Source organism: Grampus griseus (genome assembly GCF_964374135.1).
Source record: "Grampus griseus genome assembly, chromosome: 5".
Taxonomy (NCBI): Eukaryota; Metazoa; Chordata; class Mammalia; order Artiodactyla; family Delphinidae; genus Grampus; species Grampus griseus.
The window spans coordinates 140972130-140987617 of record NC_138998.1 but is presented as its reverse complement, the minus strand read 5'-3'; the positions used below and the strand labels follow the sequence as shown (position 1 = coordinate 140987617).

The window sequence follows — 15488 nt, the reverse complement described above, 5'->3', positions numbered from 1 at the left end:
TAAATTCTAACCTCCAATGGGGTGAGGGCCTTCGGATCACAGTCAGGCCATGAGGGAAGAGCTCTCACATATGGAATTAATGCCCCTATAAAAGGATCCCAGAGCGCTCTCCCTTCCCCCACGTGAGGACCGTTGGGGCCCAGGACAGGCCATCTCAAAATGTGCCTTAATGGCATATTGATTATTTTGAATTAAAGTACTTAAAAAACGGCCAATGCAAAGGGACACTCTGACCCTCCTTTCTGTCTCCCTGAAAGCAGGACATAAATCTTTTCTGTGAAAGGAGCATCCCCTGCATCTAGAGGCAGGACACCCCTATCCCCAAAGATGGGGAACTGGGGGCTGAGAAGCACAAACCTCATTCTTTAACTGACACCCCAAACCTAAGTTTCTTTGTCCTGTCGAGTCCTCACAAATGTATTGTTTCTTTGTCTAAAAAGTATAAAAGTTTCCTGCTTTGGCCACTTCTTAGGTCCCATTTCTATGGGGCCTCCATGCACATGAATTAGAATTAGTTTCTTTTTCACCTGTTAATCTGTCTTGTGCCAACTGTACTATCAGTCCAGCCACAAGCCCCCAAGAGGGGTGGAGGGGAAGTTCCCCCTCCCCAAGAGCACAGATTGGATCATAGCCCCTGCTATGACACTCACCAACCAAAAAAGTGGTTCTCAGACTGTGTCCAAAGGAAACCAAGAGGCCTCAGATCTGCTGTGAGAGCTACACAAGGACCTGATTATCTATTTTTACCCTTCACCTGCAACCCATTCTCAAATGTGTTCTATAGCAAATTTTAACACACTAGAGACGGCCAAAATATTAACCATTTCTGCCAGGATAACTCACTTTTGTATAGGCCTCCCCCCAGGATAAAACTTTGTTGCATTCTCTTGTTTAGTTATGAACACCCAAGACTGCAGAGCTTGGTTGGCAAACACACCAGGTGTGCATTTGCCCCAAATACAAAAAGATGCCTGCAGGAGGCCACTTGTTGCAGGACTGCTAATGGAGACGAGACTGGATCAACCCATGGGCCCATCAACAGGGGACGGGTTGACCACACAGTGGAGCTCTGCGCAGCTACAAAAGCAGTCAGGACCTTGACCACGTATCCTATGAAGCCTCCTCAAGGATGGACGGTTACATGAAAAAAGGCAAGGAGGAGGAAACATGGATAGAAAGGAGAGTCCTCCAAAAACCGGAATAAACTAAGAAAACCGGAGGTCGGTAGCGCTGGGGGAAGGACCTGGCGTCCCCGTAGGTCTGTAACCTCTGCTCGGCTCCCGACCGGCCCCCTTCCCGCGGCGGCCCCTGCGCTCCAGCTCTTCCGCGGTCTTTAGGGTTTACGTGCGGCCGCCCTTCTGGGTATCGGAGGCTCTCCGAACCCGCCGGGCTTTCCCGGGACCGGGCCCAGGCGGCGCACCTCCCGGACCGGGGACGGCTGGGCACCCAGATTTTGCTCCCCGCCTACGAGTGGTGCTCGAGGAGGGATCTTCCCGGAGGAAGGGTTCGAAAGACGGTGGGGGTCCCAAAGGGAAAGTGCGGGCAGAGGGCGCCTGTCCCGCTGAGAACCCGCGGAACCCGCCCGCGCGGGACAGGCGCCCCCCGGGCCCAGCCCCAGGGACAGCGTGGAGAAGCTGTCCGCCGCCTCCTCCTCCTTGACCGCCGTTTGCGCGCTCGGCTTCTCTGGGCACCGGGGGACGCCGGCGGGGGTCTTAGGGCCTCGGCAGTGGCGCGAGGAGCGCGGGAGAGTGGCCGGAGATCGCAGGGAGCGCCGTCAGAGAGCGCAGGAAGCGCCAGGAGGGGGCGCCGGGAGGGGACTCAGGCGGGCGGCGCGCGGGCTCCTGGGCCGCGAGGGCGGTGCCTCACGCGCGCCAAGCCCCGCCCACGCGCAGGCAGCGTCTCTTCCGATTGGGCAGCGCCTCCAGGCCGTCGGGGTGGGCCGAGAGTCGTCGCGTCCGGGTGACGTCTCCCGCGGGCGTCGGGAGGGGTCGTCGGCGTCCGCACCAGTGTCGGCGGCCGCGGCGGCGGGTGGGAAATGGCGGAGTATTTGGCCTCCATCTTCGGCACCGAGAAAGACAAGTAAGTGAGAGCCGGCCGCCGGGGTCCCGGGCCAGGGGGGCGGGCAGTGTGCGGCGAGGCTCGGCGGCGGGGCCCGGGAGGCGGCGGGAGGCCCGGCGGGCCGGCGGGGGGAGGGGCGGGCGGCTCTTCCGGCCTCGGGAGTCGCGCGCGCCGCCGCCTCGTGCGCCCGGGCGGGCGGGCGATGGGCCGGGCGGGTGGCGGGCTTCCGCTCAGGCGGCGCGGCCTCTCCCGCCGGGGGCTCCTCGGCGGCCCACCTACAGGCGACCCTGGCCCCCCGCGACCCCGGCACGCGGAAGCCGCCTCGAGTTGTGCTGAAGTTGTCAACATTAACGATTCCCCCAACTTTCATCTTTTAATGTCGAGTCGGGCAAGCGGTAGTACAAGCTTCGCCCGCGTTAAATCGTTAGATAACTTAGGGTCCTAACTGTTAGGGTTTTATCCGCTTCACGAGCCTCTTGTGTGAGTTAAGCGGTGATCGGGCTGATCATAAGGACATTTGATGTGAAAAAGTATTTTGGAGATTACGGGTTTAACTAACCGTAAAAGACATAATCTGATTTTAAAATACTTTAAGATGTAATTCCAATATAATAGTAAGATGGGTGTTTTTTCTTTTATTAGGTTGTATATCTTTCGTAACCAATTGTTAGATTAAAAGTAAAACATATAATTTTGATTTTGCCACGTATTAATTTCCAGTTTATTCACTGAAATTTAGACTAAAGGAAATGTTTCCAGACATTTTGGAGGATAATTCTTATTTGAAAACCCAAAGATTAAGCTTAATCTATTCTTCGAATAAATGGTTAACATCTTGGGATTCTTTAGGGCTGTACAGGGCTTACGTGAATATGTTTTTTAATGATAAACTCCTAAGGGTGCTATAGATAATGTTTCAATACCACTTGATCAAACACTTTAAATTGTTTCTGTTTTCCAGGATGCAGTCTATCTTGTAAAATGTCTTCTTTTACACATTCTAGAATTTCCTGTGTTGTTTGGAAGAGGGGGTTATATTTTTTCCTAGCAAAACTCACAAGACAAAAGCATCAGTCATACTCACTCCAGAAACATTAATTGAGTGTCAACTCAAGGCCAGTCTCTGGGGACTCAAAGATGGGTAAAATTTGGATCTTGTTCTCAAGGAACTCAAGGAGTGAGGGGGTACTTATTGTGTAAAGGATAACTAAAGTAAAACACATTAAAATGTATTAGTTGCTATGGAAGAGGTGTGTGCCCCGAAGGCTGTGGCTCCAGAGGCCGCAGCTTGGGGAACATGATCTTGAATGGATTGGCCAGCTCTGCTGGAAAAAGAGGCTTCTCGGAGTTTGCTGAAGAGCGTGCAGTGTTAATTTCACTCTTGAGCTTATGTTAGTGTGCGCCATGACTTATGTCCCATGCAGTGTTTTTCCATTGTTCTGGTAAAAAGCTGCATAAGGTGGTGTCTTCGCTCTTTGCTCTATGAAACTCTTACTTCAGAGGTTCATTTCAATGTTTTTTATATTCCTTCTATAAATAACCACATTTCAGTCTGTTGGTGCTGTATTGTAAAAATCATGGCTGTAATTCAGGAAACGAGTATTTAATCTAGGTTTCTCATTTCAGGGAGACTTGCGGGGTTTTAGTTTCCAGGAAACATCTCGACTCCTAAAAAATGAAGATGATGATTCCCGCTAACCTTTTAATTTTCTTTTTTTTTTCAATTTAAGCTGGAAGTAAAATGTAGGTCTGTACCAATTAAAAATATCTAGCTAATTACACATGTGAGGTTATGGACAGTTTCTAAATCTAAGCATAGATTAGCCTTTCTGATATCTTCTCTGTGATAGTAAATCACGTGTTTTACATCATTTTATTTCAGTAGTTTAATGAGCACACTAGAAAAGTTTTGACTGATAGACTAAATTCAGTAATTAACTGGGCATCGTGAAAAGAGAGTCATCTCTGGAAGTACAGGACCAAGGGTTGTTTTAGTTGTATGGAATAGTTGGGTATTGATTGTTGAGATGGGTTTTGTCTATTCTGGGATCTTCTTAAAATAAGCTCTTTATTTTCAAGTGGCTTCCTGAAGATGTAATGTTACATACTCAAGTGAAATAATCTGAAGCGAGACTCACAAGTTTGCAAATACATGTAGTAATCATTTTCCTCTCCTGGTACCGTTAGACGTTTCCACTTACATTGCCATCTGATAGTAAATCAATGGCTAGTTGACCTTAATGGTCCATCAGATCTCACTGAGGCCCTTTGACCTTAACTCTGGGTGGCCCTTGCTGAATACTGGAATCTACAGGGTAACTTTCCCACCTCTGCGAGTCTAAGTTTGAATGGGGCCCCCTGGTGAGAGTGCATAATTCATCATGGATGGGTCATGCCAAGCCACCTTGCGTTGCTCTCACGCTGGCTGGAGTGCTGGTTTTGATTTTATCCGATGGCCCAAGTATTGGAGCTTTTTAAGGGAGGGCTTTGCGATATGGGGACAGAAGGTGGCCTCGTGTAGTTCCTGCAGACGGGGGGGAGTTCCCCAATAGCTTGTTTTCAGTGTATTGAAACCAGGAGGACCTCTTTTTGGAAATTTCTTTTGGAAACCAGACCTCTTTTTGGAAATTTCCTATTGGTCTGGTGTCTTGGGTGAGGGAACCTGGACCTTGTGATTATTTAGATAATAACGACTACGTGTAATGAGCACACAGATGGTGCATCTGATTCTGGTTCTCGGAACAGTGCCATGTTGGCATTTTCCTCAGTTTACAGGTGGCTCCTGAGACCTGGACAGGGGCTGGCTACTGGCCCAAGTCCAGGCAGCTAGTAGCCGACTCAGGATCTTGACCCCTCGCTACACCGTGTTGATGTCCTCAAGAGAGAATTTCATCGTGGAAGACTAAAGAACAGATAGGTTTTAAGTTAAATACAGTTTTAGATTAACTTAACATACAGTTTAAGAGGAAACGATAGAGAAGTACAGTTGACCTTTGAACCACGTGGAGGTTGGGGTGCTGACCCTCTGCACAGTCAATAATCCAGTCTGAGTTTAACTTCTAGTCAGCCCATGTCTGCTGTTCCGAATCCTACGATTCATCCAACCATGGGTCGTGCAGTACCATAGGATTTAATGACTAAAAAACCTGAATATAAGTGGACCTGCATAGTTCGAGCCCGTGTTGTTCAAGGGTCAACTGTAGTTGAAAGTGGAGGGGATTCCAATGCAGAGGAACCAGGTTAGAATTAGAGTGTTCTTCACTGAAAGAGTACCATGTTTTTAGAGGGGCAAATTGAAGCTGAGTAGTTCTAAAATATGGGAAGGTACCTATTACCAGTAAAAACAATGTGCCTGTGTTTTTGTGAAGTAAAAGAAACGTAGTTTGATAGCATTTATCATGTTGATGACATGTTTCCATCTATTTGTTATCTTCCCAGCAAAATAATCAGTTCTTATTTTCCCTTACAGAGTCAACTGTTCATTTTATTTCAAAATTGGAGCATGTCGTCATGGAGACAGATGCTCTCGGTTGCACAATAAACCGACCTTTAGCCAGGTTTGTTTGTTTTTCCTTTTTTTTTTCCGTTTCCATGTAAATGATCAAAACTTAATGTACTTTACAGAGGCAGTTAATTTCCATGTGTTAATAAGCAGGGGTTTTTCTGTAGTTTTATTTTCCATTTGTGTTCATAAATGTGTTTGTTTAAATGAGAATGAGGCAGGTGAACCACCCCTAGCGGAAGGTCTGAGAGCACCATTCCCTGTTTTTTTCATTAGAAAAACTTATGGGTTGTGACTGGTTTTCACTGCCTGACCACCCTCCCTGCCTCTAACAGGCGTGGGCCGGGAGGGGCAGCCGGGCCTGCGCTGCCTTCGCCTCTGCTCCAGGCGCTGGTAGCTGCAGAGCTGGCTTTCCGCTTGTTGCTCTCCAGGCAGTAGAGGTGGATGGAGCCCCCTTAGAGGAGACGCTGGTGTGACTGTCAGCAGAGCCGTCACACTGTGCACGCAGGGGCTCTCCAATACCCCTGGGTGTGTCCCCTCTGAGACCCCAGCCAAGGACACAGCAAGTTGTATCATGTCATTAGAAACATGAACAATGAAAGTTAACATTAGAAGACAGGCATTTACTTTCAGTTATTCGTGGCCAGTCTGTTCAGTTAATTGAGAGATGCCTGTTACCTTGGGCTTGGCTATGTTGTGAGTTCAGATCGGTCAAAAATGGTGATTTTTGATAGTTTATTTTTGGCTAATTGAAGAAAAGGCAAGGGTTTACACCCTGCAACAGATCCAGTGAATTAAAGGGAGAAAGCACCTCTGGGAGGAAGAGAAAGCTTCTGTCCGTGTTTACCTGAATGTTTGGATTTGAAAAGAATCTATCCTTCAGTCTTTCCAGACTGAGGGCTCTTGAGCTCCTTCAAGCCGCCCGTGAAGTCTGAATGCAGCCTCAGAACCACTGTGTATAAGTGTTTAGGAAAGTCAGTCAGTTGTTGTAAGAAAGAGACAGTATTTTCTAATTTAATAGCTTTGAACATGTCTCTTTTGAAATTCAGAATATTGGAGGATTCGCTTTACGTTTTCTGTTTGTTGAAATTTTTTTTTAAGTGCTTCCGTTTATGAACGAAATCTCCCTCACTTGGCCAGTGGCCGTGATTCCGTTAGAGTTTGGTGGGGTCAGGTGTATGTGTTCACTTGAACATCTTGTTTTGATTCGTTTGGTTGGCTTTAGGTAATCCTGACCACCTGTGATTTTAATGGAACTGAATTACTCCCTTTAAGTGAAGTTTCTTTTATTATTAAACAGCCACTGCCAGATGACCTGAGTGAGAGCTAAAATGAATTTCCTGTTGGATCACTGGGCTCATATAGCTTTCCATCAGAGCTGCCACACACTGGTGATTCCAGTTAAAAACCAAGTGCGGTTGGCTTTGGGAACGTCGGAGTCCTGAAGTGGTTGACTTGGGGCGGTATCAGTGGCTTGCAGAGAGGCCAGGCCCTGGGGGTGGGTCTGTGTGGTGACAGCTGTGCTGTGTGGCTGGCGGGCATGCTCCCAGGTGGGTTTCCCAGAGCAGACCTGCGGCTGAGGGACCCGCACGACCATTCCCCTTGACCCCGCAGCTGGAAGCGGAGGCGGCCGGTTCTGTGAAACCACTTACAAAACTGCTCTGGATACACGTTGAGACTGAATATTTATTTTCTTAAATCATGTGGTTTATTGGTTCAGCTTGTAAATCTAGCATAATTCAGTGTGGGTTTCTTTTTAAGCTTCTTACAGTGATGTGGACATTAAGATTCATGTAATGCTAGCCTACTAACTTAAACATGGTTTGTTTTTTCAGACAACTTGAGTTTGAGAAGAACGGTACAATGTAAGGTTTCACGTCTGCCTCATCCAGCTTAAAGCACAAGGGCTAAAAGGATTTTTTCCCTTAAAAGAAGGATTGGAAAAGAGCAAATGTTTTAAGCTATTGTATTATGTAAACAGAGATCCCACCAAGAAAATGTAAATACGCTAGGTGTCCATGAGAGTTAGGAAGCCCATTGGGTGCGCCTGTTTCCTACGAGATCAAGAGAGCTTGACGGACTGCATATACTTGGCTTATGCATTTGGTTTAAAAAAATTTTTTTCATATGGGGAATATGATTATAATGTGACTTTTTCGACATCATAGTGTCTGCTAGCTTGAAGTATGAGGAAATGTTAGCGTTCTATTATTTACCGTGTCTTAAAACACTTCAGTGACATGGGACTACTCAAAGTAACAATTACAATTTCTTCTTGGTTGCTGGCTGACTTGACCTAAGTCACTTGACCTAAGTCACCGCTCAAACTCTGTTTTCATAATATGATGGTTTGGGTGTACTCTTCAGAAGACAAGTGTCTGACTTGCAGGAAACAAACAGCAGGCGTTGAGCCATTTGCAAACAAGTTGTCTCTTTGCAATTGTCTAATATATGCACAGCAGCCAGTAGAATTCCCCTTTTTATTTTTTTTTCCCCGCAGACCATCTTGATTCAAAACATCTATCGTAATCCCCAAAACAGTGCACAGACGGCTGACGGCTCACACTGTAAGTCCCACAGTTGGAGAAATTTTTTTAAAACAATGGTGTTAAAGAGCCCACTCTTAATTGAGACAAATAATGTTGGCTTCTGAGCTGCTGACATAGAGCTGTTGCAAACAGGACACGGTGCCGGAGGTCCTTGGCGCACACAGCAAGAACTTGATACTTGGCTGCGTTCAGCAGGCTGGCCGGGAGGTCACTGGCCGGACCTCTTCCCACCGTGGACATTTGTTAACGAGAGGGGTCCGGCCCTGTGACACCCAGACGTCACCAGCCAGTCATTGGTCTTCACAGTGACTGAACCCCTGGCAATTATTAAGTTCTTTCTGTGAAATCAAAAACCTTAGGAATATTTAGGATTTAATAAGGTAAGTTGCCCAATAAGTGTGGGTTTTATTTCACCATTATACTTTTTCCTCTAGGAAGTAGAGATTTCATGATACGTAATTATTGTATTTCTCTAATCAGTTTATACAGGCACCCTTTCTCATTTGTTCATTAAAAGTTTCCTGTAACAGGAATATTTTGGTAGTAGCCTGCCGAGTTGTTTGCATTCTTAACTGGATTGGAGCTTCGAAAGGGAGAATTTTTACAGTCTGACAGAAATACAATATGAACATGTCATGGGATCTCTGTTGCATCGCAGTGTCAGGGCGCTCCACGACAGCCACCAACTAAGAGAGAACACCTCTGCTTCGAAAGAAAATAACTTGCTCTTTTTTCAGCACTGGGTCTTGACTGAAGTGATCGCCACAGGAAACCGGTTAAGTGTTTACATTTAATTTTCCATGATATAAAGTTGTTGCGTTTTGTATTTCAGACCATTGCCCTCTTGAACATTTACCGTAACCCTCAAAACTCTTCCCAGTCTGCTGACGGTTTGCGCTGTAAGTTCATACAAGTTCCTTCCCTGGTTCCCTGGGCTTGCGTGTCAGAGCTCAGCGTCAACTCCATCTGGTCTGCCGCTGTAGTGTCAAGGACCACCTTTCACTAGAGGTGTCGAGAGCTTGTGTCCCACTGACCCCATGGAAAGCTCTGTTTGAGATTGGAACTCGTGCCCACTTATTTAGGAAGGAAAAAGTGACTGGAGAGGGTGCCCTTGACAAGAGCATGGCGCTGCTGCTCTCCCTTCCGGCCCCTTGGCCGTCATCTGGGGGGGTGTGTGTGCACGCTCTTCCCGCTGACAGGGAAAGTTTCTCTGACTTAAAAAAAATTGTTCTGAAATTGTTTTTCAGATTTTATTTCTTATTAGACTTTTTTCCCCTTAAACTCCATTTTGGAGATCATGCTTTTAACTGTGAGAGCACTGTTCTGAGAATGTTTCCCAAGTAGGGTCCTCCAAGTTGCACTGACCCGAGTGCAACACCAGTCCTGTGTGGACTCCTGTCTTCATCAGATACTTTATGTAGGTATTTCCGACTTCAGGAGTTAGTTTATTACATTTGGGAAATAAAGGATCCTTGGTAGGGAATAGCTCTAGACTGGGCATTCAGTAGACGTTACTGGTTCCTTCAGGTAAGGGAGATGCTGAATTTGAGTTATGGATGTGGTATTTACTGAGGGGTATCTTTTGGGGAACAGGAGAAATACTACTATCTCTGGAAAGTTAAGTTTTACAGCTGTTGAAATTCACCGTGGAGTGAATTTAGTCATCTGAGGATAAGCTGAAACGAACATCCTGGACTCGTGTTAAAATCAAGGGGTCCAGACCAAAGGGTAAATGCTTCTCATTCACCAGTTTGTTTTGAAGCTGTAAAAACTAGATCACAGAATAATACCACGAGGTACCTTTGGATAGCCACAAACCTGGATCAAACACACCCTTGGCCCGGAGCCCCTCAGTTTATAGGGTGACCTACAGTGGGTGAAATGGTCCCAGCAGCCACCACCTCCTCAAGCTGGCCCCAAACTGGGAGGCCTTCCAGTTCCGTGTGTGTGCGTGCACGGTGCCTGTGTCTGCAGGGGAGGGACTGGTACATTTTTCCTGCCGAGACACTAAATGTTTTTCGACGCTAATGCTGACCTGATAGAGAATTAATTTCTTTCCCTGAATCTGATGGTAGCAGGATTTACTTGGTAGCCCTTGATTTAAAATACCTGGTTTTCTGTTATTTAAAGAAATAAGATCAATGGGTGGAAGAAACTGTTTCTCTATGGACTGATTAAATAATTTTGTAACAGCCCTACCCTGGGGTAGAAATGAATGAGAAGTAGATGACTGAGTTATGACAGTTAATCACTCTTTGCCCTGCTTGTTTTTTCGGGGATGCGTATGCTTTATTGACAGAAGAATGTTGGATTAGTTCTCTGTGTCTGTATTTGCGATTCACAGGACTCTTGTTTTGCATATGCTACAAAATAAAAGTTTAGCTGTACTAAAGACTACAATTCTGGGGTCCAGATTGTACAAATTAAACACAACTCTGATTCTACAATTTAGCTAGGTTCATCAGTTTCCTAAAATTACTGGCTCTTTTTAACGTACCCTTTTATCTGTAGAAAAATAAGCTATCTCTGCTCTGATTAAGCTCAAAAATGAACCCCAGTTTAAGAGCGTTTCTGTAAGAAAACTGGGTACTTATTTAAAATATATTGAGTCGTGTAAATACTTTCTTAATTGAACAGTTTTTTAATCACTCATCTCTGCCTTTTAGGTCATTTTGATTGACTCAGAAATTTTAACCAGAGTATAGGAGATGAGATATGCCCACCATCAAGCATTTTAAAATATGAACTTTACATAAATTTTAAAATACGATATTCTGTTATATGGTAACAGAATAGGAATTCTAAGAATATAGCCAGTATTTTAACAGCCACCAAAATTTGATTCTCAGTATTGCTAAAACTTTTTGAGTGTGTAAATATTTTCTGTCTTCTCATTTTTTCTAATGTGGAGAAGGAAATTGTAAACATTAAAATCTGCCCTTGGAATGGGTTTCACTTGACTAGCTTTTCTGTTGTTTAGAACTTGATTTCTGGTCAGGGAAGAAGGTACGGTCACGATAGCTTTTAAATCGACACGAGCTGTCGAGTAGCCATTGTTGCCTAATGCATTCAGTAAGTTCTGTGTTCTGATGCAAGCTGGATTCCTAGAAATTCAAAAATAACTAAAATGCAGGGACACCCCCCCCCCCCCCCCCCCCCCGCCCAACTCCAGTGGCAAGAAAGTGAACTTAAATCATTGTCAGGATCAAAAACTGAAGTTAGTTCTTATCCTTGAGGTAAAAAGTTTTCCAGCGAGCTCGGGACTCGCAGGCAGCGCAGTGTGGATAGAGCCCATGGCCACAGCCCAGCCAGTCCAGGAGGTGGCTTGTGGAAGGTGACAATTAAAGACAGGCTGTCCCAGCCTCGAAGCCACTCCCCGGTCTGGCTGTTTGGAGCATCAGTTTACTGACACACCAGCTTTGTGCTTTCTCAGATTCAGGTTCAGAGAACGTTAGAGTTTGATGGTAAGATTTGGTAGGAGGATGATGAGGATAGAATGTAAATTTGCAAAATCTATCCACAGAACTGACTTGATTTCACTTAGTGCATGTGAATTATGAAGAATAAACTTGATGAAAATAGTTTGAAATAGAAAATAATGCTTTCTTCAACGAAGCATTGTAACTTTCCCTTTATGTGAAAGAGGGCGTTCAAAATACTGTAATTGAATTTGGTAATTATCCTACTGAGTCTTTATTTTCGGTCATTTGGGTTTTAATCGCATCAGAAAGAACTTTAATGACATTTTGTGTGGCTGCTAATTGGTAAAAGAACCTAGTCAGGAACATAAGCTTTTAATCATTTACCCTGATTTCAGCTTTCATTTTAACCTAATAAAGGAAAGGAAAAAAATCAGTGTGATTACTTGGCCTGTATCTTAAATCTAAAAAGGAAGAAAATTTTCACTTAAAAGTTTCTTAATTTGAGAGTCAACCTTTTCCTCACACTTTCTGAAAATGTTGGCCCTTTGATGCTGATTAAAACTTGTTGTGATTTTAACATTTTAATAGCCAGAATTGAGATTGTCATAAGGGGCATTTAAAAATCTCACCACACTTTAAAATTTTAACAAGTGGCTGTGTAATGCAGTGTCTTCAGTCTCCAGTAGAACGCAGCTCTCGTTTTCTCTCTAGATAATCTGATGTGTGTTATGTAGCAGTTTGAGTTTAAGCACAGAGCTGTCTCAGTCACGGTTCCCTGCTCTAACCAGCAAGATTTCTGTTGTTCACAGGTGCTGTGAGCGATGTCGAGATGCAGGAACACTATGATGAATTTTTTGAGGTGAGCTGTTGACTGAAACCCACTGACCTGTTGTTCACCCTCTGTATATGGAATTAGGACTTTTCTCCATTAATAAAAATGCCTAAACGTGAGTTATGTTCAGTTACTCTTTTATTTCTGTTGTGATCCTCAAACCACTGTCCTCCCTTCAGGAGGTTTTCACAGAAATGGAGGAGAAGTACGGGGAGGTGGAGGAGATGAACGTCTGCGACAACCTCGGAGACCACCTTGTTGGGAACGTGTATGTCAAGGTAGGAGTGAGACGGCAGGTGAGGCTGAGGAAGGGTTAGTGCCCTTAGCCGCTAGCCTCGAAGTTCCACGTGCTCGGCCCTGTCCATGAATTCGATGCGCTGACCGGCCCTCGTTGGCTGCGGCTTGGGTCCGGTGGCCGGCCTGCGGGTGCCGGGAAGGCGCAGGGAGGGCCCCGGTCGGCGGGTGTCTTCAGCTGTTGGTTAGCGGCTGTTGGACTGGGGAGAAGAAGCTGGTTTATATGTTTGGTTTCTTCTCCCCCCACCCCTTTTTTTAAACAAAAAGCTTTCATTGCCTGCATAAATCATGACGTGTTCTTTTAACCAGTTGAATTTGAAAACCATGGCAGCATATAGGGCATGAGCTTGGACCGTAGCAAAATGAACTCACTGTAAATAAAGGGTGGGCTGGTGCTTAAATTGCTGTCCGACAGTATCCCACCCGAATTACTTTATCCCATGTGAATTACTTTTCCTGTGAGCGGGTGACGCGTAGTTGAGTCAGTAGTTGAAGACGTTTGTCGTGGAGGTGTGGGCGGCAACGTTTTTGCCTGTCTTCAGTTTCGCCGTGAAGAGGATGCGGAAAAGGCCGTGATTGACCTGAACAACCGCTGGTTTAACGGCCAGCCGATCCACGCCGAGCTCTCCCCTGTGACCGACTTCCGAGAAGCCTGCTGCCGCCAGTACGAGATGGGGTAGGTGTGTGCAGGCCCCAGGGGCGCCCTGGGCGGGGGGCACGCGCGTGACCCCGCCTGTTCTCCCGCAGGGAGTGCACACGGGGAGGCTTCTGCAACTTCATGCACCTGAAGCCCATCTCGCGGGAGCTGCGGCGGGAGTTGTACGGGCGCCGCCGTAAGAAGTGAGTACTCGAGTGAGCCGTGCCTGGTTCTCCTTTGCTGGCCTCATCGGCGCGATGAGCTGCAGTGTTCAGACGTGTCAGTCCCCCCGTCCTGTATGTTGCGTGCTGCGGTGTGGGTGCCACGGTGTCCTTTTCTGTCCTTGCTTGCAGGCATAGGTCGCGGTCCCGCTCTCGGGAGCGTCGCTCTCGGTCTAGAGACCGTGGCCGCGGCGGCGGCGGTGGTGGCGGCGGGGGACGGGAACGCGACAGGAGGCGGTCGAGAGACCGAGAGAGGTCTGGGCGATTCTGAGCCGTGCTGTTCTTGCCGCGTGTCTGCTGGGAAGCGTCGTCCGTCGTTGGTTGACCGAGCCAGTTCATAATGGGAGTTTTTTTAAAAAAAACAACAAAAAAAACAAAGATGGGTTTCTGAATAAAATTTGTAGTGATACAGAATTCCTGTGTGACTGATTTCTTGTGCCAAGTCTTTGTTTCCAGTCTCTTCCTTTACAGACCTGTGCATACATCATCAGCCCTTGAGGTGAAGGTATTACATCAGGCACTTCGCGTATAAATAACACACCTACCGGTTAAGGGAAAACTCGTGTGCGAAAAAGGCCTGTTTCCTGCCATCTGCACGTTAACAGGTAATCCAGTGTTTCTCTCCCGAAGCTGTCGGCAGACTGGAGTGGAAGCCCTGCAGACTGCGCTGGCGTCTGCAGGAAACTTGATCTCGACCAAGCGCAGTCCGTGGAGCCTGCAGTGTTGGGTTCTTATCCGTGAGCTTCTAGTTCTGCCCCAAGGGCTGCCTTGTGTCCTGAGGCACGGGTGGCATATAACACGGGGATGCGCTCAGGCACTCGCGTTTCTGTGTCACCGACTGATGGCTGCGTCGTAAACCACTAAGGGACAGGAGCACAAGCCCTGTGATCACATCTGCCTCGGCAGAACCCTCCTGTCTGGTGTCACCTTCCCAAACCATCTTCGTCATGGCAACGCAGGGCAGTGTGACTCAGGGCAGCCGTGGAGTCGTGTCCCGGCTCCTGCCGTGGCTGCGCCTCGGCTGAGAGCACAGAGATCCTCTTAAGAGAATGTCTTACCCAAAGGCAAACCGAAACACGCTTCCAGGTGACCAGCACACGGCACTGCGTGGCATCCCCGTGTTTCCTCAAGACAGCCCCAAGCACGGTTGCCCGCAGGCGTCCGACCCTCTTACCCATTCCTGAGAGGTGTGCCTGCTGAGTGCAGGGAGACACATTACTTCCCTGACCAGTTTGTTTCATGGAAGTCAGCTTTTATCTGATAAATTATAAAAAGTGATTTAGTGATTATGTTAGTTTTGTTCAGGCTTGCAGTGTTGAAATTCTGGGGTTTTTTGTCCTTTTGCAGTAGTGGGCAGATGATTTTGGATAAAGCGGCACTTGGAGTCGGTGGTCTGGGAAGTTGCCTTTAAATCAGTTTTCATACTCGCAGAAGAGTCGGCACCAGTACTTCAGAGTTTCTATCTAAGTCTCGTCAGTTGAAGAAATGACTGAGCCATTTCCACTGCATCTGAAGGCGGCAACGTGACAATGTTTAATTTGTATTTCTTAACTGTGATTAGAGTCACCTTTTCCTGTGAAAGTCTCTAGTTTCAAAAGTAAATGAAGATCCCTGGTGGTCCAGTGGTTAAGAATCCACCTTCCAACGCAGGGGACTCAGGTTCGAGCCCTGCTCGGGGAACTAAGATCTCACATGCCACGGGGCAGCCAAGCCCGCGCGCCACAACTACTGAGCTCGCGTGCCTCAACGAGACAGCCCGTGTGCCACAACTACAGAACCCACACGCCGCAGTGAAAGATCCCGCGTGCGGCAACTAAGACCCGTTGCAGCCAAAAATAAGTAGACTTTTTTTTTTTAAGTGTCTTGAAAACTTTGTCACCAAAGTCAGAAAGAGGAGCTTACAAAGTAAAGGGAAAGGAACCCTGCTGCCCCGCCCTCCACACCCTAATGCAGGTCTGGAGTGAAAGGCCGTT

General features: G+C 46.8%; 1 protein-coding gene across 4 annotated transcripts; it reads left to right on the top strand.

The window, feature by feature from the left end:
• The first annotated feature begins 1939 nt into the window (after positions 1-1939).
• Positions 1940-13922, top strand: U2AF1 (U2 small nuclear RNA auxiliary factor 1). Of its 4 annotated transcripts, none has more exons than XM_082655394.1 (8): positions 1940-2079; positions 5528-5615; positions 8942-9008; positions 12341-12390; positions 12543-12641; positions 13200-13321; positions 13405-13497; positions 13648-13922. In XM_082655394.1, the coding sequence occupies exons 1-8, from the start codon at positions 2036-2038 to the stop codon at positions 13784-13786; spliced, it is 702 nt and encodes a 233-aa protein (XP_082511520.1). In that variant the 5' UTR covers positions 1940-2035; the 3' UTR covers positions 13787-13922. The 4 variants fall into 4 exon arrangements, with proteins under 4 accessions (XP_082511520.1, XP_082511518.1, XP_082511519.1 ...); XM_082655392.1 differs by having other exon boundaries at positions 13200-13333; XM_082655393.1 differs by lacking the exon at positions 8942-9008 and adding an exon at positions 8061-8127 and having other exon boundaries at positions 13200-13333.
• Positions 13923-15488: the final 1566 nt, after the last annotated feature.